Consider the following 24,479-nt stretch of genomic DNA (forward strand, 5'->3'; position numbering starts at 1 on the left):
TTATTTAATCTGGTGTTAAGCATATAGAATGCTTTTCAGTTGGGAGCTGGAAATTTTAACTGGAAAATTCCAATGTTAGATGTTGTCTCGAACGCGGCATAAATCCTACTCTCTAAGAGGTCATGAAAGTGCAGCATACAGGTAGACACTAGTCGCTGCTGCCCTCTGGTGGTCAGGAGTGTCAGTAACTCCGATCAGTGATAATGGACGCAATGATAGATAAAAATCTGACAGTTGTCTCTAAAATAATATAGCTATGTTTGCATTAAGAGGAGAATTAAAGCCGACATTGAAAAGTAATGCTTAAGTTACTTTTATAATGTGGTAAGTAATTCAATTACTTTTAGAGAGAAGTAAATAATTTCTTAATCACACTAACTTGCCCATAACTGCTCGTCAAACGCCAGTTTACAGTTGTTTTAAGTTTCTATTATACTGATTGACTCAATCAAGACCAGAATAAAGAAAATAGAAAGTTTTATTCTTTGTTTGGCTGATACATATTCATTTTCTTTTTTCAGATTTACTTTTTTTCATTGTTTCTTAAACAGGTACAAAATAAAGTGCATCACAAAATATACATTCAAACCACTGACTTAAAAAAGCCAAAACATCTTAATTGCCCCACCTGGTGGCTGGCTGCATTATACGTCATAAACCCCAGTCCTCTCCATGTTAGCAAATGGGACTTGGTGTGAACTAAAAAAGGAATATCTTGATACCTCTCAAATTTTGTACAGTGATGATCACACACCTCCTAGTATGCAGACAGACATTTAAAGAGACAGTTCACCCCACAATCCAACAAATATATTTTTCCTTGCACCTGTAGTGCTAGATATACAGTATAACATCTTGATTATTGTGGTGTGAGTTGCAGATTTTTGGAGATATCGACCATACAGATAGCTGCTTTCTCTACAATGTAATGGGACTAAAAAGAAAAAAAAAACAGTTCCATGTAAGAAAGAAGTAGTTCTTCTGGATTCTACTGCCAAAAGATAGCAGTTTCAGTAGATTTTACTGAAAGAATGAAACTGCTTACTGCTTATCTCTAATAACCAGGTCGTCATTTCTGGAAAGAAACACTGATGTTGATTTTTTTTTTTTTTATGTATTTGCCATTTAATTCCATTATATGTTGGAGAAAAGGCAGACATGTCTACAGCCAAGATCTCCAAAACTCAGCAACTCACACCAAAACTATTTAGATAAATGAATAGCACTACAGAGAAGAGGAAAAATTAATTTTCAATATTTCATCAGTAGGTTGATACTCTTCATATACTTCATATCAAGTGACTAAATGTTTCCCTAAAACCTCCACAAATAATCATGAATAACATTAAGTGTTTAAAAATAAGTTTCAAGATGTTCATTGTCCATGGTGAATTTTTTTTTATGTGATGTCATCGTTTAAACCATTTTATTCTTTTATTCCTTATATTTGTGTTAATTTATACTGACATTATGTGATGTTGTCTTTCTTTATTTATTCTTATTGTCGTATTTATTTCTATTTTTTCTTACTTACATGTTTGCTTATCTTACTGTTCTATCTTATTTTTATGTTTTAGTATTTACTTCAGTTTGAGATTCTGTCTTGCTTCTATTTGGCCTCATTATTTTGGCTTCATGTTGCCACACTGCCTCCTGAGTATCCTGCTCTTTTGCTTTGTCTGCCAAAACAAAGACACATCCAAACTGCTGAAATTACATTATTCATGCTGTCTCAATCTATGAAAGTAACTTCTAACTTGTGGACAATGATTCAAACACCAACACCCTAAAAACAGAGAAACAGGTTCAGATCAGAGGGGATCAAAATGGCTTCTCTGTCTTCAGTTTGTCTCTGAGGTCGACAGGGGTTGGTATTTAGCTTTGGACCTCCTCGATCGGTAGATCACCACCGCCACCACCAGGAGGCAGCCCACGATGAAGACGATGTTCAGGCCCAGATTCAGGTTCAGACCAGATGCTGAAATGGAGAAAACAGGCTAAAATTCAGTCACAATAACACGATATAATATATTTATATATGTCAGATCAGTGTGAATGGTTACCAACACTACTGGTCAGTGTGGTGTGTTCAACAACAAAACACACTGAAACTAAATATGAGATTTCAGTTTTTGGATTAATTTAAATCGTCCCCCTGCTGGTCAGTTTGCACACTGACTAATTAATGTACTGATCACTGACAGGTGTTTCTATTATTTTGTCCAGCTCATTTATACCAATAGACTAAATTACTGGCTCTCAAACAGGAGTCCAGGGACTGCTATTTGGGCTCGTTGGCTGAGGAAAACTTGAGAGCATCTGGACTAAATAACACAAACATCTGTCTGCATATGAATGAAATATTTTGTAAATGATTCAAATTCAGTTTCTGTTGACACATATTTCAGTCCATACAACACTTCTGTTTCAACACACACTGAACATTACAGCCTTCATGAAGGGAGGAATTATTTGTTGTATTGTTTCACCTATGTGTACCTAATAAACTGCCAACTGTGTGTATAAACACACTCACCTTGGCTGTCAGAAACTCTAGCCAGGTGCAAAGGTCCCTGGGAAATGGAGTGGCTGGAAGTCTGGGCCACAGCTGCTCTTTTGCCGCGATTTTTTCCTGAGTTGGAATTGATGCATCCCTGAGTGCACCTGGTTCCAGAAACACCAGTCTCACACAGGATGACCGAGCAGGTGATGTACACCTGCAGACATGCAAAGGTAAAGTTAGAGTAAAGTTAGTCCTAAAAAGTTTAAATTAAAACAAACCCAAATATTTCATGAATTACATATATTTCATGTATGGAAATCCATTAAAAAAGAAAAAAAAAAACATTGTAAGGCATGAATAATTATATAAAAATGGTGACTTTACCTGCTCATGAGCGCCGATGAACTCAAAAGCCTCCATTCCAAATCTGAACTGAGACTTCGAGCTGGGGTAGATCTGAACTGTTTTGTCCCTCACACACCTGAGATATTAGGAAGTTAAAATTTAGAAGCATTTCTCATAAAAATTAACTACCACACCAAAGCTTTTTCTCTGCGTACACGCACCCATGTTCGATGATGGTGTAGCGAATGCGAGAGTTGGGGTTGTCGTAGGGAGTCGCCCTGCAGGACTCCACAAACAGCTCCGTGTTGGGGATGGAGGTGGTCGCCTCGATCTGCATGAAGATCATCTGTTTGAGATTCACCTCCACCGGGTAAGTGCTGCTCTCAACTTGTTTTCTGAACCGCTGGCTCTCAAAGAATTCAAACTGGAAGGTGAAAGCACCGAAGCCCTTTTCTTCGAAGGCGTACGGGTTTTTGTGTGTGAATCCCAGAGTCAGGTTGTTTATCTTGGGATAGGCACACGAGAAGGCGATCTCCACGTCATGTTGCCTGGAAATGACTTGTGTTGTGTCAGCAGATGTGATCTCGTTCTTGAAGATGATGTTATTGTCATCCTCCTAAAAATTAAATAGAATTTAATTTAGAAAGGAAGAGATATTTGTTGCCATCCTAAATTCTAATTAGACTCACAGATATATCTGGACACAATGCAAGCCAGACTACCTCCACATGGGGTCTGGCAGATCTGATCGTATTTCGGTCACAAAGCATTTACACCTTGCATTAACATGTTTTTCCCTATTTAAATAATGTATCTGGTTACAGATACACCTTGTGTGAATGTGAATGTGAATGTAAGATACACGCTACAGAATTTTTTTTTCTTCATGTATACATAAAATTCATATCTACTCACTTACACATTCTTCTGCACTTACATAAGTTCCTTATGATCTTATGCCCCCCTTAGACTCAGTAAACTATCTCTATCTTTGGAATGATGCTAAAATGATCCTTTCCAATAATTAGACTTAAATGCCATTTTGTGACATTGTTGTCACTAATTTCTGTTTGGGAGGTTTGGGTTATTTTGTTTATATTCATCCCTCGTGACAGAATTTTTTCTATCTGTGTTGGCATTTGCAAGTGGTAAAATTTTTTTCCGGCAATCAAATAAATACGCTGAGAACATCTATTGAATCACCAAAAAGAACACAGATGTGGACAGCAGTTCAAAGATCCAGAACAGTCACATCGTACTCTGTGTTACAGTTTATGTGCTTATACCTCCACAAGGGTTCCACATGAGTTCAGCGCCATGATGGCCACCAGGTGGGTTTCGTTGGAGCGGGTTGTCACGTTGCAGGAGGGGTCTTTGAAGTCGTTCAGATGCAGGTTGTCCTCATTGCGCCTGATGAGGTAGGTCTTCTCCACTTCCACCATTATAGTTGTTTCATTGCATGTCACTGTGGCTTCTAAATATAGCGTGAGACATTTAATATATCTGCGTTTCATCGTGATGATGCAGCAAACATTTTTAGGCTTGTACACACTGTACAGTGTCAGAAACAAGTTGTGATAATGGAAAAGGGGAAATAAGTGTCAAAATTTGTCATAAATTGGGACAAACACAGGAGAAATGTATTCCCATGGAGAGGGCAATAAAAAACAGGAGTCTCCTGGGACAGTCAAGTATGCTCTGTAGTGATGTTTTTATGGTGGAACATGATCTGTTGTGTACATAGCAAACAGAAATATGAAATACTCTGGACCAAGACAGGGCCTTAGGTATGAAAACACCCTTATTCAACATAATCATGGTCTACATCACATAAATTAAAATGACATCCTTAGAGTTAAAATGTAGTCAACTGTAACTAACCATTGTGTCCAACATCAGCAACCACACAGCGCACCTCTGACTGATAGACACGGTTATACCTGGAATATAAAATGAGAAAGGAAAGAAAAGATCATTTAAATTATGTGGCCTGTTCACCAGGGATTTTTTGATGTGAAAAAACACGACGATGCCATAATAAACTCTGATTTCAATTCTGTGTTTTAGTTTCTAAGTGTAGTTTTCAAAGAATATTTGTGTTGGGCATGTTACCAACACTGATCGTCATCGTCAGCGTCATATTGATCCGGTTAACACCGGCCTGTAGACAAATGTAAACACAGGCACTGCTATTTTTCTGGATAAAAAGCATCTGAATTTGTCATGCTTTACTAATTTATGCTACATAGAATAGGAAAAATGTTGTTTTTCTCTCTACCTTACTTAATGTAGATCATAAATCCATGAATTAAAAAAATGACTAACTGTGTGGTTGAGAAATATAAATGTTTTTGTGCTTTTTATCCAGAAAAACTACAGCTCCTCCATTTACATATATTCATACGCCGTCATTTTGTGTCTAAAACTTTATAGTAGGATAATTTCATTGCAAAGAGTTGTGGCCTCACACAAAGCAGCGGTTTGTCCTTTGTTTGTTTTTTTCACAATAAAATTGCTGTGTGTGTATTATTGTAGAGAGAGGCAAGATACGGTGACAAATCGGCACTATTGTAACGAGCTGGGATGAGAATGTGCATCAACCAAATGATTTGTTTAAAACTCACCTGTCTTTTGCTTCAGAAACAAAGCAAATAGGAAAATGATCATTCACGTCATTTTCAGTTGGTGTCCATTTTATGACATATTCGCCTGTGGTGATTTTCTGCTTTGAAATGCCCTTTGGTCCGGTGACAATCAGGTCATAAATTCTACAAAACAAACAACGGTTTCATTTTACCTCAAAATAACATGATAAGTCAGTTGCATTAAATAGCACAAATATACTCTGGATATGTTTATGACAAGTGAATCTTTAACAGACCAATGTGTAGGATTTAGTGGTATCTAGTGATGAGGTTATACAATGCTACCAACTGAATACTGCTCGCCTCACCCTCCCCTTCCAAGTGTGTGAGAAACTACTTGTGGAAAAACACCAAAGGCCCTATCTAGAGTGTTCTGAGCTACTGTACTGTACTACTGAACTGTAGATTATTACAAAATTAGACAGAACAAGGAATTCATTAAAATTGTAATATTGGTGCACATTACACATGTGGTAAATATATATACATATATATATATTGCAAACTTCTGCAGTGATTTTAACACAGAATTTCCTTACGTGTTGTATTGTGCCTTGGATCTGACTTTGATTTCAAGGGTCTGGTTGACAAATGCAGGAAGATTTATTCCATTAATCGGAGTTGGTGACAAGAAAATGGGAAAGTAATCTCCGTCAACGCAGGAAGGAGCATTATGGCCGTCCACTGAAAATCAGATGAGAGAAGAGACAGACTGAAAATTGATAAAATGTTAATAGGCCTATTAGTATCAATGTTGTTAACATACATAAAAAAAAAACATACCATACCATAAACAGAAAACTGCAGAGGAAGCTTGCTTAAAGGAGCAATTGATGATCTGTAAAGTTGAGTGGTTGTTGGAACAGCTGTGGTTGTTGTTGGAGCAGGTGTGGTTGTTGTTGGAGCAGGTGTGGTTGTTGTTGGAGCAGGTGTGGTGGTTGTAGCTGACTGGTTTGAAACCATCCGTTTCTTCCTTCCCCCTGAAAGAGGCCTCTTGACTGTGTAGGATCCATCAGAGTAGGACAGCGAAATGGGTTTGTTGGGAAAGTCCTCCACCACCAGCTCAATCGGATGGTATCCATTCCGGTTACTAATTGTATACCTCAGGGAGCAGGAATTCTGACAAAAAGGAGATTTGATCACACAATTACAATGGCCAGGAAGGATTTGAACCAGAGATCCTGATGAATTTGTATGTTTATTGTCAGTCTGATGTATCAGATGTAACTAGCTAGCTAATGATTGATGTGGATTAGCTAGCTAGTATTTTGCTAACATTAGCTATCAGATGTAACTGCCTGGCTAATTAACGATGTAGGCTAGATTAGCTAGCTAGTTTTTTGCTAACCAGCAAATGATTAGCTTGTTAGATGATTAGAACTGTTATTGGATCACAGAGAAAAAAGTGGCAGGACTTAGGAAAGGTTAATTAGGTTTTTAAACAAAAGACCCTAGATTTGTGAAACTGTTGAAACAATACTGTAGTTAAGCTGTGGGTAGGTTTAGGAACAGAAAACGTTTAGGCCGAGGGAAAGATCACAGTTTGAGTTAAAATGATCACTCTCACAAGATCTTTTGCAGGTCTGGGGTTCCCTTCTAAAAACAACCTTTGATTATTTGCTGAATTTCTTTAAATTTAAGGAAATAATTATGTCATAAAGCTTTCTGTTTTAAAATACAAATAGTCTTTCCTTATAATAGTGTGCTAAAGTTTTATCATCACAGACATGTTTTAAGCCAAAGTCCTCACCTGATCGAGAGTGAAACCTCTGGTCGTGCCACACAGCCCACACTCAAATGTTCTTGTTGGTATCCTGCATCTCACCCGGTCACCATCAGGGTCAAACACGGTCATATTGAAGGATCGTGGGCAGTTCCTGGGTATCCTGTAATGTATGAATCAACTGAATCAGAAACAGCCTGTGTCTCCAAGAACGTCTGATACAATAACCAATAATATCAGCTGAAACAAGTAGACTCAAAAATTTAATTTAATTTAATTAACACTAGAACAGCCAAGGTGGCCATTTTGACCATTTTCAAATTTATATGTACAATAACTTTGTTCGATAAAAAAAAATGCTGCAAGAACCTGACTTTTACTAAAAGTGTCTGTATTTTAATTGAAAAAGTATTGTAGGCGTCCAGCAATCACTTAAAACAGAAGAGGGGATGATGGTTGTTACCTGAGAATAGGCAGCATGGTGGTGATGGGAGATCTGTTAGATTCAGCGGTATCAGATCGTGTTCCCAGGTCCACATGTGCCGTCATGTACCACCTGCCCATTGTGTTTTTGATGTTTGATACCCAGTATCCATAACCATAGTAAAGGTTGTGAGAAGTGGGGTATCTGTTCAAAGAAATATTTGAATAATAAAGACCATGTAGCAATATTTTCAACAGAACTTATTAAATGCAAGTTGAAAATGAAAGAAGTTAATAATAATGCAAATGCAGAATTTACAAAATGCAATTTGAGGTGGATTTTTCTCTTATCTAATAATATCTCACCTGATCTCAAAGGGTCGGTTGCTGCTGAGTTTTCTTTTTGTCACCACGCCGTATTGGCACCAGATCAGACCATAGGAATTCCGGGCAATAATTGTATTGGAAATAGACGTCTGGGACCCACAGTTACCAGAGGAACACCAGTAGCCATTGGCGTGGCATGTGTATGTGGTTTGCTTGTTGCGAAGTTCCACCTGCAAAGAATTATGCAAAGATTATCCAGGCAGCAATGGACACACAAGGTGCCAGCAAAAAATGTGGAACAGCGAGCTTTGGATGTCTCATTTTGCAACCAAACTTTAAATTTATCTTCATAATTTAAAAATATCATGTATTATATGAGGTTTAATAGAAAAGCTTCTTCTTATGGCACTGTTAAGTTTCACTGATGACAAGAGACTATTACATAGCTTTTTTTTTCAATCTACAAATCAAATTTAAATTTTATTGTACCTTTCATGCAGGTTAGTGCAGTTCAAAGTGCTATAATGCACATATTTTTTACAAACCTATTTTTTTTTCTATTTTCTTAGAATTTCTCTCTATATATAGATTCATTTCAAATCACATTGCTTTATCGGCATGACAACACTGATAGCGCTGCACGTACTGCCAAAGCAAAGAATTTCCTAAAATGCTAAACATATAAAAACACAATATAGCAAATCACATACTGCAAAAAATGATATGTATGTATATATATATATATATATATATATATATATATATATATATATATATATATATATATATATATATATTCACATACATACATATATAGAGTTTGCAATTCAACTTTTTGCCACTTTAATTATTGCTGAATTAATATATTTAGTGCACTGAAGTTGAACTTAATTACATCTATTTCGAAATCATTTTAAAAGTACATCATAAATATACTTTAAATTAAGCAAAAAAAAAAAAAAAGTACACATATACTCATAATAACTTTCGCATTCCTAAATTATATTTCTAATGCACTAAATTATCCTACTTTTGTAACCTGGGTATCCTCTACTGAGATTCACTTGACATCCAAACTTCAACGCACCTCATAAGTCCCATCTGGATTCCGTCCTTTTGGGCTGAAGTTCAGTGATCCTCCGTAGTACCTGTACTGATGGGTGTACCTGTAACGGCTGCTGGACCATGCAGATGCAGCAGTGACCAGAAGCAGCAGGTGCAGCAGTGTGAGAGAAGCCATCCTCCCGAGTGCCCCACCAAGAGCAAGACCTGCATCTTAAATATTCTGCTATAAGGACACGTGATATCATCTGCATCATTTACAGGAACTCTGCAGCATGAAGTGGAACTGGTTTTACATGCTTGTGTTTTGAGAGGTAACTGGAACTCATATTACTGACCTGACCTACTCTTCATTTCTGTATTTGCAGTCCACTTCTATATGCTGCACATTGTCACTGATTTACTTATTAATGTAAAATTAATGTGCAATTACAACAATTAATTGTCTTGCAGTTTTTATTCTATTGTTTACATGCAAAAAAAACATGTAACACTGTAAAATAACCCAATTAAAAAAATAAAACATAAAAACAAAATACAAACACAACACAATCAAACAACATATATAGAATAATAGAAATATAAAACCATAAAAACAAAGCTATAGCAACAGTGCAACCTTCATAGAGAAAGTGTTTTAAGCCAGGATTTAAAAACAGGCAGTGTCGGGGCCAGCCTAACGTGTAACAGCAACTCATTCCAGAGTCCTGAGGCTGCGACTGCAACAGCACCTCTGAGCTTCAGTGTGAGACCACATGGAGCGACTGACCTGAGGAACCGTGATGAGATAGAAGGTTGTAGAGGGTCAGAGAGACTGTGTTATGATTTATAAGTAAACAATAAAATAAAAGTTAATAAACCTCTGCATGCAGGGCTGCTGTTGATCCAAATCCAGCATATCGTGCTGAATCTGTCGTCACCTCAGTCTGAAGAACGTTTGGATAAACATTCTTCGTGCTCCTCCCTCTTTGCACCTGCTGACTTATAGAAAGTGGATGAGTATGTGATGAGATCTTGGAAACCTGTCCGCCAACCTCAGGTATTCTGAGCAAAATATGGATGTGATGTTATCAAGTTCAAGAGAACCGAGACGGGGGGACAGACGTTTTGTGTCTGTGTGCTCATCTCTCAGTATTTTGTATTTTGTTTCTTGTAGGCCTGTGTGTGAATTTGTGCTTTATTTTATGGTTTTGTTCATTTTCAGCTGACAGGAGTCATGTCACGCTTCTGCTGGTGAAAATCCAACGTTTCCTGATTTTGCTTCTTCACAATAAACCTTTCAGGGGGAGCTTTTATGGTAAAGAATTTATAGGAAATGGCTTGTGGTGACTCAGCTTTTTACACCTGCTTGACTCAAGATGAGCACGTATCAAGCAAGCACCCCCGATGCAAATCCTGCTGCGCTGGATTCAGCACCCTACTGGATCCTTTCTGCCAGAGAAAAAAAAAACATTTTTTCATTTTATTTTAGAAACTATTCCACAGATTCACTCCTCAAGCTGTTGTACATCGTTGTTTTATTGTTGTATTCATATTTTAAACATCTGCACACAGTCTGGAAGCATCTTATTTTTTTACTTTATACATTAATTGTACATATATTAATAAAAGTCCACCAAGTCTCTAAATTGGAAAGCCTGTGAGCTTATAAATAATTTGTTGGTTGGTTAAAGATAATCAGCTCTGCTCACAATTCTTTCGTTCTGTGCATCATGGCAATAATTTAGATATTTTTGTAATAACATGATTTATATGTGGTTTCCAGCAAAGTTTGTGGTTTTCATACCCTCTTTCTATTTCATCATTATCTATGATAACTTATACTTGATTGCTGAACTTTTGATATCCAAATATTATCAATTTTGCATTATTTAAATTTAACGACAACTTATTAAAATTAAACAACTATTCAAAAGTTTTAATTCAAATATTCAGTTTCCACTGTGTTGAGAAGCTGCTATAAATCTATACCAGAACAAAATAAATTTTGTACTTCCAACTTGGACACATTGCAAATATCATTTATGTACAATATAAACAACTTTGGACCCCACATGTAGTCACATGTAATTCAGATTTGTGATTATTTATGTGGACATACTGATATCTATTTTCATCATAGTTGCTAATCCATGAATGTGCTACAACTCTATTTCAATATGACCTCATGTAATGAATCAGACAAGGCATAAAAGTTTTATTTTATTCACTTTACTGATTTAGCTGTGGGCTGCATCAAGTGTAACATACCCCATCTTTAACTGCATTCATAAAATGATTAACTGACGCTGATTGGTGAAGATTCAAAGCCTGACTAACCTATTCTAAATCATATAAGAACAGAAAAATAAACTTCCCTGATTCACACTCTGAATTTGAGCTGTCAAACAAAATCAAAATAACATACAAAAGTCTGAAAAGAGAAAGTCTGAGCTACAAAAACATAAAAAACAAAAATGGGATCATAGCTGCAGATTTCTCCGCCTCGTTGCAGATCCCTCCTCTTTCCTGTCCTCAGTCTGTCTCAGCGCTCGGCAGCAGTTGGTATTTAGCTTTGGACCTCCTCAAGTAGTAGATGACCCCGACACATGTCAGGAGGCAGGAGGCAATGAGCATCAGGTTCACACCCAGATTCAGGCTCAGGCCAGACGCTGAAATGGAAATGCAAATAACAAGAAAGGCTAAGTCAGACAGTAATTCAAATACAGATTGATAGGCCCCATGTACAGGGGGGGGGCTGGGTTCTATGAAATTAGACACACAACATGATGTCTGACACAAGCTTTGTGTGGAAATACTTCAAAATACTTATCAGTGAAGATGCAAACTGTGCGCTGCTTAGAGGGGTAAAATGCGCTGGACTGAGGTCTGCTGCCTCATTTAGAATCTCAGACAAAATTCCCAATGCTTCCCAAAGCTTCAATTATAGTTTATCCAGAACACTTCTGGGTACTGCTTTACTTTCAGCAGTTGGCTGTGACAAAAAGTGCATCTCATTGAAAAAAGACGCCAAAATCTCCTGAAGAATCCATCCAAAGCCTGACACAAAGTGACTGAGAGCTTTTTAAGAGAGGCCTTATCACTGTTCTGAGAAACCAGGATATATAGATATTATTCATGTAATTTGCATGCAAAATAGGACTACCCAACCAGTAGACCAAAAAATAAATAAATAAATAAATAAAATTAAAAAAATCCACCAGAGGCAAACATTTCAAAAGAAACCTAATTCTGCAAAAAACAAAAAAAAAACAAAAAACATGGACCTGGCAACCCTGGGGCCTAGAATAAAAACCAGTGATTATTAATATATGCATTGTTTTTTTTTTTTTGTTGTTTTTTGGGCATTTTTGCCTTTATTGACAGGGACAGCTGAAGGTATGACAGGAAAGGGGGTTGAAGAGACAGGGGATGACACGCAGCAAATGAGCCACAGGCGGGATTCGAACCGGCAGCCGCTGCAGAGGACTAACAGCCTCAATACATGGTGCGCACGCCCTACCGACTGAGCTATAGGGGCGCCCAATATATGCATTGTTATATATAGGACTGCAACGAATTATTATTTTCATAGACGATTAATCAGTTGATTATTTTCTCGATTAGTCGATTAACAGTTATTTGCCTATAAAATGTCAGAAATTGTTGATCAATGTTTTCCAAAGCCCAAGACAACATCCTCAAATGTCTTGTTTTGCCCACAACCCAAAAATATGCAGTTTACTGACATAGAGGAGTAAAGAAACCAGAAAATATTTAGCTGAAGCTGAAATCAGACAATTTGGGCTTTTTGTGAGGTACAGCATGTCCATGAAAAATGTATGAGTAGGTTTGTTGACAGACGTCCAAGCAACTATTTTACATTTAGAAATCCCCAGATGATTGGTAAGCAGCAAGACATCTATCTGGGGGCCCTTGGCATGGAAAAGTTTGGGTACCCCTGTCCCAGCAAACATAAACTTACTGTGTGTATATACACACTCACTTCGGCTGTCAGAAGTTTTAACCAGGTGCAAAGGTCCCTGGGAAATGGAGTGGCTGGAAGTCTGAGCCGCAGCTTCTCTTCTGCTGCGATGTTTCCCTGAGTTGGATCTCATGCATCCCTGAGAGCACCTGGTTCCAGGAACACCAATCTCACACAGGATGACGGAGCATGTGACGTACACCTGCAGACACATGGAGGTAAAGTCACTGCCTCTTATGTTTTTCAACCTGGACTCTGTGTTCCAGTGTTTCTGTGTCTAAGTGGGGACAGTAATTATTGAAATTGGTCCATTATTGAGTGACACTTTCTGCAGTCGGCAGCTGTAAAACAGGCTGTAATGTAATCCTTTGGGGCAATTGCATGCCATCAAAGTACTTTAAGTAAACATGCTTATTTTTTACCACTTTTGGAAATGATCCCAACGGAGATAGACCTGTTTGTTCATAGAGTAAGATCCTTTTTGTTTAACCAGCAACAGCCATCATATCTCTTTGTTCAAATACACCAGAGTACTTTGGAAAAAAAACAGTAAGTTTTCCACACAAAACCTTGGAGTTACTGATGTGCATGTGCTTTTATCTGACTTTGGTGTAGTTCAGAATCAACAAATGTGTTAAAACACCAAAGTGTCAGAGACAAAGACAAGCACTTTCAGCCAACGTGCAATGTACATTGATGGTTCCAGCCTGTCCTCACCATAAAAACAAGTGTGTTGTTGCACTGTGCAAGCAGCTTATTTCAACCAGTATGTCCTTTTATTGTTCTGCAGCGACCCCCAGCACTAATTCACCACTAATTCATCTTGGGAGTAATTGATTGGGACTAAACAATAAAAAAGAATGTTGTCACATTTTAGTCCTGGTGCCATTCGTGTTCACATTGGCTCTTTACAAACGAACCGAGAGGAAGAAACATGCAGTTTTATGGACTGATACTTGTTGATTGGACAGTTTTGCTGCATCATCAGTGCATCATCAGGACCCATGTGGGGAAAACAAATTCCTGTGACTGACAGAGTTTTACACAGCACTTCAATGTACTTCACATGTGTATAATTAAGCTCACATGAAATAACCAGTTATAAGCATTATTCAGCAAATCGCAGCATGTTATGAATAATGACAGACAGACACAAACAGGACAAAAAGGTGTGTGTTATCAATTATAGATCACCTCCTGAACAGATTTAACAATCAACAGAACGATTAACAGTTTAGCTTTTAAAAATGTGCTAAAATCACGTCACTTCTATCATAAAATCCTGTGGTTGGTTCGTTGGCTTTCACATCACAAACGAACTGCATCAGAGTTCGCTTTTCAAGTGGACTCAGTTCAGTTGTTTGGTCCGCAGCAGGGATCAATTGACAGCTTTCACACCATCAAAAAAGACTGCAAATGGACCACAGTTCATTTTAACTGGACCAAACATAGGGAAATAGGGTCCAGGCTGAAAAATACCTAAGTTTCCCTTTAAATTTGATGATTAATGTAACGACTTTAGTACGCGCTGCAAAGCTCTTATTCAAACTGAGACAGGCAGTTTGGACAGTGACCAGGATTGTTGGAGGAATAGCTCCACTTTTAGGGAAATACACTTATTTTTCAGAGTGAGTAAATAAACATGTATGCAAATTAGCTGTTAATGACGAGGTAATAATTGAAACTCTTGGAATATAAATGACTCATAAATCATAAGAGAATCAAAAACTATTATGAACAGTTAGAAAAACTCTTACTTCAGCGTAAGCACCGATGAACTCAAAGGCCTCCATTCCAAATCTGAACTGAGCCTTTGAGCCGGGGAAAATCTGCACTGTGTTGTCCTTCACGCACCTGTGATAATACAATAATTAGAGTTGCTGTGCAGTCAATATTAAATAAGACTAAATGGATTTGGATTGTTTTCATTGCATAGATGTACCCATGTTCGATGATGGTGTAGCTGATGCGAGAGTTGGGGTTGTCGTAGGGAGTCGCCCTGCAGGACTCCACAAACAGTTCCGTGTTGGGGATGGAGGTGGTCGCCTCGATCTGCATGAAGATCATCTGTTTGAGATTCACCTCCACCGGGTAAGTGCTGCTCTCAACTTCTTGTCTGAACCGCTGGCTCTCAAAGAATTCAAACTGGAAAGTGAAAGCACCGAAGCCCTCTTCGGTGAAGGCGTACGGGTTTTTGTGCCTGTATCCCAGCGTCAGGTTGGTCTGCTTGGGGTAGACACACGAGAAGACGATCTCGACGTCATGTTGCCTGGAAATTATTTCATTTGGGTCGGCAGACGTGATCTCGTTCTTGAAGACAAGATCATCACCTTCCTCCTGAAAGACAAAAATTATAAAATAATACAACAGTTATGTAAAGAACACAGGTGTGATGCAGTTTGCAAAGCTCTGGACACTTTGTACTGGACTTGCATAATTTTTTCATAAAGTTCAGTATAGAAACTCTGTTCAGTAACACTTAAATATAAATTTAAACCACCAATTCTTTCTGATGATTTCTTTTTAACTTTTAACCAGGGGTGGAAGTAACTAATTACAAATACTCAAGTAAATACTCAAGGTTTGAAATGGGGATGGTAATGATTATTTATTTTTTAAATATTTGCTGTTAGGAATTTCACCAAGTAAAAATGTATTAATTGATATTTAATCAATAGTCTAGATATTACAACTCATTTGTTAAATGAGGAACTTAAAATGACAAAAAATATTATGAATCATTAATCAGTCGTGAGCGTTTACAGCTATCGGTTAAGGAAAAAGCACAAAATTTCTAACTAGTTTGGAATGGAGTTGGGAATGCTGCTGTTGATAATTCATTAAACATCAGTGATTACAAAGTAACTAATACTCTGAGTAGTTTTTGAGACAAGTACTTTGTACTTAGTTTAGTAGTTTACCAACACCAGTACTTTTACTTGTAATTAAGTAATATTCTAATAATGTAACAGTACATGTAGTTGAGTACAGATATTCAGTACTGTGTCCACCACTGCTTTTTACTTAATCTGAATCAAAGCCCCCAGGATGGAAGGTGTACAAAATATTAGCACCTTTTTTGTCATAACACTATATATCAATTAATTCTCCAAGTCTCAGATTTTTTTTTATAAGAGTGCCCAATTATGTAATAACCATAGTTAATGTAATACCTGCCCATATCATAATATTTTTCCTGTTAGTCGATAAAGTAATAACTGGCCAATAATGTAATCTAATTTCTGAACCAATAACGCAATAGCTTTTTGCTGGTTATTACATTATTGTCTGTGTTTAAAAATTATTTAAAAAAAGTAACACTTGGAGGTGATAACGTGATTATATATAGCCTATAAATAAACCTCATACAAAGTGATAAAAGTACAGTTTATTATTAAGTTATAGGTTAGTTTTGTTTTTTACATTTTTTAATAATGTTAATAACCAGTCAATAATGTAAAAACGTTTATTTTTAGTTTTACATTATGCACAGTCATTTCATCATTAGTTTTTATAATATAACATTATAACATTATTTTATTACATTAAGATGAAAAAATGATCATGTTATTGGCAGTTATTACATTAATGGTAGTTGTAACAAGCAGATTTGTTTTCTGACTTGTTTTCTTACATATACAGTTATTTTTGGATATAAGAATGCTGAACACACTTGAAATTACCATTTACACTCTTGCATAGATTTTCTAATATAACAAGACAAGACAGTACAATGTACTGTAACATAGACATCATATATTGCTATTTTACTCACTGTATAATTATTTTACTCTTTTAACCTGTCAGAAATATAGATATTTTGGGGCGTATGGCTCAATTAAAACAATAATATGACATACACATGAACCAGATGACTAATCTGAAAATAACTAAGGCTGTCTTGACAATAACTGATCACAAGTGAAGTAAGAGTGTGTTGTGTTGCAGGTCAGCATGTTGTACCTCCAGTGTGGTCCCACACGTGTTCAGCGACATGACAGCGATGAGGTGGGTGCTGTTGGAGTGTTTTTTGAGGCTGCAGGCAGGATCACTGAAGCCCTTCAGGTGTAAGTTCTTCTCATTGCGTCTGATGAGGTACGACTTCTCCACTTCCACTCTCATTGTGGTTGCACTGCAGTGGACAGTGGTGTCTAAACAAGAAGTACAGTGTCAGTTAGACTAGCCTGCTGTGAAAAGTAGTGCCACAGGCTTCTAGGATGATTTTAGGTTTGTGTGTAGGAAACAAAACCGACTAACCGTGGTGTCCCACATCAGCAACCACACAGCGCAGCTCTGACTGATAAACTCTGTTGTGTCTGAAACAGAACATAAAGCTGGTTATTCTTCATTCATTTACATCAAATACGTGGAAATACACATTATCTTTTGAAGACACAGCCGATAAATAAATAAATAAAGCACAGATGTAGAGCTTCAATATCTGACCAAGCTGAAAATGTTTCAATTTGTCTTTACATCTGTTAATTTCTTGGTTCTCAAACATACATATCCTTAGATATGAATTCAACTGTTTATTGGTTGTGATTATTATTCAATATTAATTTTAATATAATAATTGATACATTTTTTGAACTTGACATTATGCTTTATGACGTATGAACTAGACATATTTTATTATTTGTAAAAATTCTTTGTGAACTCACCTGTCTCTTGCTTCTAAATAAAAGCATAAGGGGAAATGGTCGTTCAGCTCATTTTCAGTGGGTGTCCATTTTATGGTAAATTCTCCTTTACCAGTGTTGTGCCTTGTAGTGCCTGCAGGTCCACTAAAATAGACGTCATGGATGCTAAAAATGGAATAAGAGTGTTTTCAGGAACTTTAATCAAGACAGACAGCAATATTAGGTAATGCTATACCGCTGAAAACAAACTAACATTCTGGACATAAAAACACAGCATAATTATATCAGAATTTTAGAGGGATAGTTTGGGTTTTCTGAGATACTTAGTTGGTGTATTATCCACAGTTCAGAGAAGCAGCAGAAATACTGGTGTAGAAAGAAAAGAAATGTACTGCAGTGGACAGGGTCAGCAGCAAAATGTATTTTAGACACCTAAATAATAATAATAATAATAATAATAATAATAATAATAATAATAAACAATATCAGTTTAAGTGTACACAGTTTCACCACTTTACTTTTCTGACAGGAAACTGTCGTTATTTAAGCCAAATATTGCTCTCTCCAAAGCCACCAGGCTCCTTTGACAAAAACAGTCATTTCACCTCACAGAACACAGGAGTTACTGGTAAACCGCTGCGTAAATCAGTTAGTTTGTTTGTTACTGCTTGACTTTGGTTACTCCACACTAACTCCTCTAACACTGAAGGCACACAATAATATAAACAAACTATTCGATCGAGGCACTGGTAGACTAACAAGTCCTGTGTTCTGCAGGGTAACATTAGAGCTGTCAAACCAGTATGGTTTACTTTGTGAGGCAACTGGATTTGCAAGATCGGGAGAACACATGCGTCTTGCAAGGCTCCAAGCTTTGTGTGAAGTGGTGCAACCAATCAGCATCCTTGGAGGGGCTACTGGCAGCTACAGGCGTGGTTGCAGGTGCACCGATAACAAGAGGCATCCATAAAAACAACTCGTGCAAAAAACAGCACTGAAGGCTTTTATAGGCTTATTTTAACAATGTTTGTTGCTCCTCTTCTGGCCAAGTCTGATGACTTTGAAAAAATTTTTTTTTAAACATTTAAGCAGACTGAGTCTGTTCAATATCATAATAGAGTCCCAATTGTAAAAACAGAGAAGAAACTATTTAAATAAGTAACGAAGTTACCCATGGTAGAATGTCAAAAATCAAGAAAAAAAATGACCAACTCAACAAATTTGGCTAACCCTAACCCTGGTGGGGCATGAAGCCATGAGTAGGATGGATCAAAACTGCATGACAGATACAACATGCCCAGTGAAATTAGTCCCTCATACACCCCAACTTCAAATTATCCAAACGTCTTTACCTGGTGTACTTCGCGGTGCCTCTGACTCTGATTTCAAGTGTGTGGTTGACAAATGCAGGTAGATTAACTCCGTTACGTGGAGTTGGAGACAGAAAAATGGGGAAATAATCACCATCAAGACATGAACTGGCGTGATGCGCATCAACTGAAGGTAAAAACAAGAAGGGAGGACATTGTGAATGAAACACGGACATAAATGAATAATTCATAATCAATTATGTCAACAAGAAATCAAAGCATTCAAACCATGAATAGAAAACTGCAGAGGAAGTTTGCTTAATGGAGCAATTGTTGACCGGTAGTGCAAGGTGGTGGTCGGCACTGCCGTTGTTGTTGTTATTGTTGTTGGTACAGTTGTGGTTGTTGTTGTTGTTGTTGTTGGTATGGTTGTGGTTGTTGTTGTTGTTGTTGGTACAGTTGTGGTTGTTGTTGTTGGTGGTGGTGGTACAGTTGTGGTTGTTGTTGTTGTTGTTGTTGGTACAGTTGTGGTTGTTGTTGTTGTTGTTGTTGGTATGGTTGTGGTTGTTGTTGTTGTTGTTGGTACAGTTGTGGTTGTTGTTGTTGGTGGTGGTGGTACAGTTGTGGTTGTTGTTGTTGTTATTGTTGTTGGTACAGTTGTGGTTGTTGTTGGTGCAGTTGTGGTTGTTGTTGGTGTTATTGTTGTTGGTACAGTTGTGGTTGTTGTTGGTGCAGTTGTGGTTGTTGTTGGTGTTATTGTTGTTGGTACAGTTGTGGTTGTTGGTGGTGCAGTTGTGGTCATGGTTGTTGTTGGTGGTGCAGTTGTGGTTGTTGTTGGTGGTGGTGCAGTTGTGGTTATGGTTGTTGTTGTTGTTGGTGCGGTTGTGGTTGTTGTTGGTGCAGTTGTTGTTGTTGGTGCGGTTGTGGTTGTTGTTGGTGGTGGTGGTGCAACTGTGGCTATTGTTGATGCTGCAGTTGTGGTTGCTGCAGTTTTAGTTGTTAGTGCAGCTGCAGTTATTGTGGTGGTTGTTGGTGCAGGTGTTGTTGTTGTTGTTGTTGTTGTTGTTGTTGTTGCATCAGTAGTTGCCATTGCTGCTTTGGTTGTGGTAGTTGTGGTTGTTGCCACCCTGAATGTTACAGTTTCAGCTGTTGGTGTTATGGCAGTTGTTGTTGCAGCTGTGGTTGTTGACGCTGTAGTTGCTGTTTCAGTCGCAGTTGTATTGGACGTTACGTCACGTCTGTGCCTTCCACCTAGAGAAAGGGGACTTTTGACTGTGTAGGATCCATCTGAGTAGGAGACAGTAACATGCTTTTTGGGGAAGTCCTCCACGATGAGTTCAAAAGCATTTGTTCCATGTGTACGAGAATAGCTGTATGACAGGGTGCAGGAATTCTGGAAGAGGAAAAAAAAACTACAATGGCTACTACAGTGTCTGAGCAAACTTCCATGATAGTCAGTCTAAGTTAACAAAAACACAACAATTCTTATTTTGGGTGATTACACACTGTAAATATGGTTTTGAAAAATGTATCTCTTACCTGATCTAAGGAGAAACCTTCAGGTTGGTAACACAAACTGCACTCTGATTTCGTGGGTGTTCCAAACCTGCACCGGATCTGGTCACCATCATGATCAAACACCGTCAGGCTATATCTCCTTGGACAGTTCTGGGTTATTCTGTGAGAAAGGAACAAGCTGAGTCAGGCAGGCATAAATCCTCTATTTCTGAATGCATCTCTGAAGGGATGCAGCTGAACCATGAGTCCTCATGCAAGAACATCTTCATATTCTTATTTTAATGTTTTAATGTTTTCATACTTTTTTCCTATGATGGGCTCACACGAACAAAATGCTCCTAGCTTCTGGAAACTGTGTAAATGATCCACCAGTGCATATTTGAGTGTCCATGCATGCATACATTTGCATAATTAACAATTTTTAATACCATAGATTAACTGCACATGACTCTACTACAGGTCTGGACTACTTAAGAACAAATCTGTTCATCGGAGTGGTTCTTGCATGAGGCCGAATGACTGTAAATAAATGAAGGGCAACATGTGTCCACTTCTTCCCATTGTACAAAAATGAAGCCAAACTATCCCAGATATGAGCGCTGCCATCGTTGGTTGGTGGCATCATTTGGAGTCTGCACAGTGGTGATCAGAGTTGGAGCCACAGTGTCGAGGTCCTGGACACACAGCTAGCTGACTCAATCACGAGCAGAGTCAACCTTGGGTGGCAAAATTCAGGTTTAAGGTGTCACTTTCAAAACAGCTCAGACAACTAATTAATTATGTAGGTCTTTACCGGAGAGGAGGAGTACTGGTAGTGGTGGGAGATCTGTTTGGTTCACCAGTGTCAGATCGAGTTCCCAGATCAATATGAGCTGTCATATCCCATCCAACTCGTCCAGCCTTTGTATTTGGGATCCAGAATCCCTGTCCGAGGTACCAATTATGGCTGGTGGGATATCTGTTTGAAAAATCTGATGTTAGCGCTACACCGAACTTATCATGACGTATGCTTGTGCCATTTATACCTCACCTGATCTCAAAGGGCTGGTTACCGTAGAGTTTTCGCTTCATCACTACCTCACGATGGCACCACGTATAAGAGTAGGAATTTTGAGACAGTGTCGTAATGGCTCTTTTGGTTTCGATGCCACAGTTCCCACCGTAACACCTGAAGTCATTCAGGGTGCAGTAAAAATTGGTTTGCTTGCTCCGAAGCTCCACCTGTCAGCAAGTCAGTGAAAACACACAGGCACACATGAAAATGAGTGCATTCATCCATTCCATCCTGAGAAAATTGACAGTTTTCCAGTTTGACCAAGCCAGACTCACCGTTTGTGCAGCTTCTGGTGTTTAAGATGAAACTGAGCTCAAGATGTTGGATATAAGAGTCAATACATGTCTTGAAACATGCTCAACATTTGATACACAGTCACTATATTTTGCAAAACAAATACCATACTGAATTACTTGCACAAGCCTGTAATTTGAACAAAATCCTTAGTTTCTCTCTCAGAAATAAATATTTGTGAATGAACATGTCAGTACCATCTGAATGAAGTCTTTGTGTCATGGTTTACAAACAAGAGGGCCAGATTGTTTAGCCATGTTGTCAGTATAACTCTACTCTAAGTATTTTCTAGTGTTTCTCATATTTACATTTCTAATTTTTTATTTTTTTCCCTTCATATACGCACTGTTTGTCAATGTGCAACAAAACCACAGATTCTCCAATATGCAGACGATACATGTATTTACCTTGCTCTGTCATAAAGCAACTTCAGTACCATACATAATCTTTGCAAGTGATGACAAATCAGTCTTTGAAAGCTGAAAGTCAAGTCAAAAAGTCAAAGGTTGGACTACTTTAACCCCCAACTCCCACCCCTCAGACAACTTCAGCTCATCTAGAGGCCTGTGCACTAAAAACACGGCACCAACAAATTCACAAGTCTCTGCACACTGGCTTCTACTGCAACAAAAAAAAAAAACTCAAAATACATTTTTGACTATTTTTTACAGGACTCTCTCTGACTTTGACCTTTGACTTTCAAAGTTTCTCATTAAGTATCAGCAAAGATCTTTCATATCTATCAGAAAATCTGGTGCAAAAACAAATTTTGGTGTTTCCAGACCATTTCTCGAGCCTGTGTGGGCGTGTCAGATCATGTTTGATTGACAGCTGCCTCAGGAGTCCCAATGCGGAAGCCAAGTAAGTAGACAGTGTTTTATAACAGGGAACTGAAGCCACCGTCTCTGCTCTCTTTACAACCATGGACAGAAGCAGTCTATTTACCCCGTAGGACACAGGAGTTGTAGGAGTTTGTGTTTGTTAGTTTGTGTTATTGATTGACTGTCCTGCATGGAAATTTTTTTTTAGTGGAGTTTTGAGGCTGTGAAGGTGGCGGCCTCAGTTCCCAGTCAGTAAAGGCTGTCTAACAACAAAGTAAAGTGGGGAAAAACTACTAAATATAGCGTGCATTTACACGGATATCAATTTCGGCCTTGTTAGATCACTGTTTATATTATAGGACTGATACAAAAGCTTCGGCTTCCTGTTGTTGAGTTGGCTCAGACTCAGAGAGCAGCTGCAGGAGAAGAGAAATTCTGTTGTTGGATTTTTTTTAGGATTGGTTTGTGAAATTAATTGCATAATTTTCAGAATAATTCTCAGAGCATAAACGATTCAAATCTAAAACAGGTACAAAAACAAAGAAACTAAATGACGATATTCAGAATGTGAATTAAGTCTCATTTCTAATACCTTTATGTGGTTATTATTATGTGTGTAAGATCCTAAATGACATGATGAGAGGACCGTTGTGGAGTTCAGGTTTCCAGAGGTTTTAAATATTCTCCATCGCCGCTGACTGAAACTTAAGCATTCTTCATTTTCCACCTTTCATTGGCATCTTTTCCTATCTGATATTTTTAAATCAATTTAATGTCTTAAAATGGCTCATATCCTTCAGTTTCAGTAATTTCTGATTATTGTTTTTTCTTTTTTGCATTACCTAAAACGCCCTGAACTGCATTAACAGGGATTCTCACTGCGGGCCTCTCCTCAGATAAAGGTTGGAAAAAAGAAACCCCTTAGTTTACTTCATTTCACTCAATTACTGAATATCTGTGGGATCATGATTGTTAGTAGTAACTTAATAATTAGGCCAGGTTAGCCTGATTTTGCTGTTTGACATAACTTCAGACTATACCAAATACATAACAAAGGTCTGTCCAAATAATGTACTTCTGAACTTTCTCTGTAACCAAATCACACACATTTAATCTATTTCCTGTGATCTCTTTTTAATAACTAATGTAGTAATGTCATATTTTTTCACCAAGCCTCCTGTAAGAAGGCCCTGCTCTCACTCTGAAAACCTCTGTGCGATACAAATAAACTGGAAAAAAAACCCCTGAAAAATATGAAAACCCCACCCATGTCCTCTCAAAATCACATTCCCTGCCTCAGTCGCCTCAGTTCAGCTTACCGCATATGTCCCATCTGAGTTCTTTCCTTTTGGGGTGAAGGTCACTGATCCACCATAATAATCATAATAATGACGAAATGCAGACACACTCGAGAGCAGAACCAGCAGCTGCAGCAGCAGCAACCGCGGGGAGGCCATGGTCCTTCAGGTGCTGCCTCCTCTCCTCTACTCACCACTGATAAACAACAGTTCTTATATACTTTATGACAAGGAAATGAGGTTTTGGGAAGTAAAGTTACTGCAAGACCATCACAAGCCAAGATCTATGCTTATTAAATTACATTACTTCTCAAAAAGACATGAAGAGTGGCCTGTTTGACCAGTCAACATGCAGAAATGCAGTGTTATGCATATTCATTTACTAAGCTTGAAAAGTACAGACTGTCCCATGATCCACGCAGCGACTGGTGAAAGAGATCTTTTAGTTATGTTGGCCTCTCAAAATACAGTATTACATTACTGCTCTGTGGTATGAAGAGGAGGAAGAAGTATCATCATCATTCATCTAATGAACGGCATTGTTGTGTG

At 37.9% G+C, this 24,479-nt stretch overlaps 2 protein-coding genes across 2 annotated transcripts; both read right to left on the reverse strand.

Annotated features, from left to right (window-relative positions):
* Positions 1–460: 460 nt before the first annotated feature.
* Positions 461–9,288, reverse strand: LOC146332471 (uncharacterized). Its single transcript, XM_084718478.1, has 13 exons — positions 9,054–9,288; positions 8,006–8,196; positions 7,680–7,844; positions 7,244–7,379; positions 6,282–6,612; positions 6,033–6,177; positions 5,473–5,616; positions 4,730–4,788; positions 4,135–4,322; positions 3,070–3,464; positions 2,888–2,984; positions 2,537–2,717; positions 461–1,978 (listed from the first exon to the last, which is right to left on the reverse strand). The coding sequence occupies exons 1-13, from the start codon at positions 9,204–9,206 to the stop codon at positions 1,842–1,844; spliced, it is 2,322 nt and encodes a 773-aa protein (XP_084574604.1). The 5' UTR covers positions 9,207–9,288; the 3' UTR covers positions 461–1,841.
* A 1,929-nt stretch (positions 9,289–11,217) lies between these two features.
* On the reverse strand, positions 11,218–24,106 carry LOC146332472 (uncharacterized). The gene is made up of 13 exons (XM_084718590.1): positions 23,952–24,106; positions 21,494–21,684; positions 21,257–21,421; positions 20,485–20,623; positions 19,234–20,338; positions 18,988–19,132; positions 17,657–17,800; positions 17,250–17,308; positions 16,956–17,143; positions 14,935–15,329; positions 14,750–14,846; positions 13,014–13,194; positions 11,218–11,679 (listed from the first exon to the last, which is right to left on the reverse strand). The coding sequence occupies exons 1-13, from the start codon at positions 24,087–24,089 to the stop codon at positions 11,543–11,545; spliced, it is 3,084 nt and encodes a 1,027-aa protein (XP_084574716.1). The 5' UTR covers positions 24,090–24,106; the 3' UTR covers positions 11,218–11,542.
* Positions 24,107–24,479: the final 373 nt, after the last annotated feature.

The sequence above is a fragment of the Lutjanus erythropterus genome, chromosome 1 (genome assembly GCF_056507025.1).
Source record: "Lutjanus erythropterus isolate fLutEry1 chromosome 1, fLutEry1.hap2, whole genome shotgun sequence".
Classification (NCBI taxonomy): Eukaryota; Metazoa; Chordata; class Actinopteri; order Lutjaniformes; family Lutjanidae; genus Lutjanus; species Lutjanus erythropterus.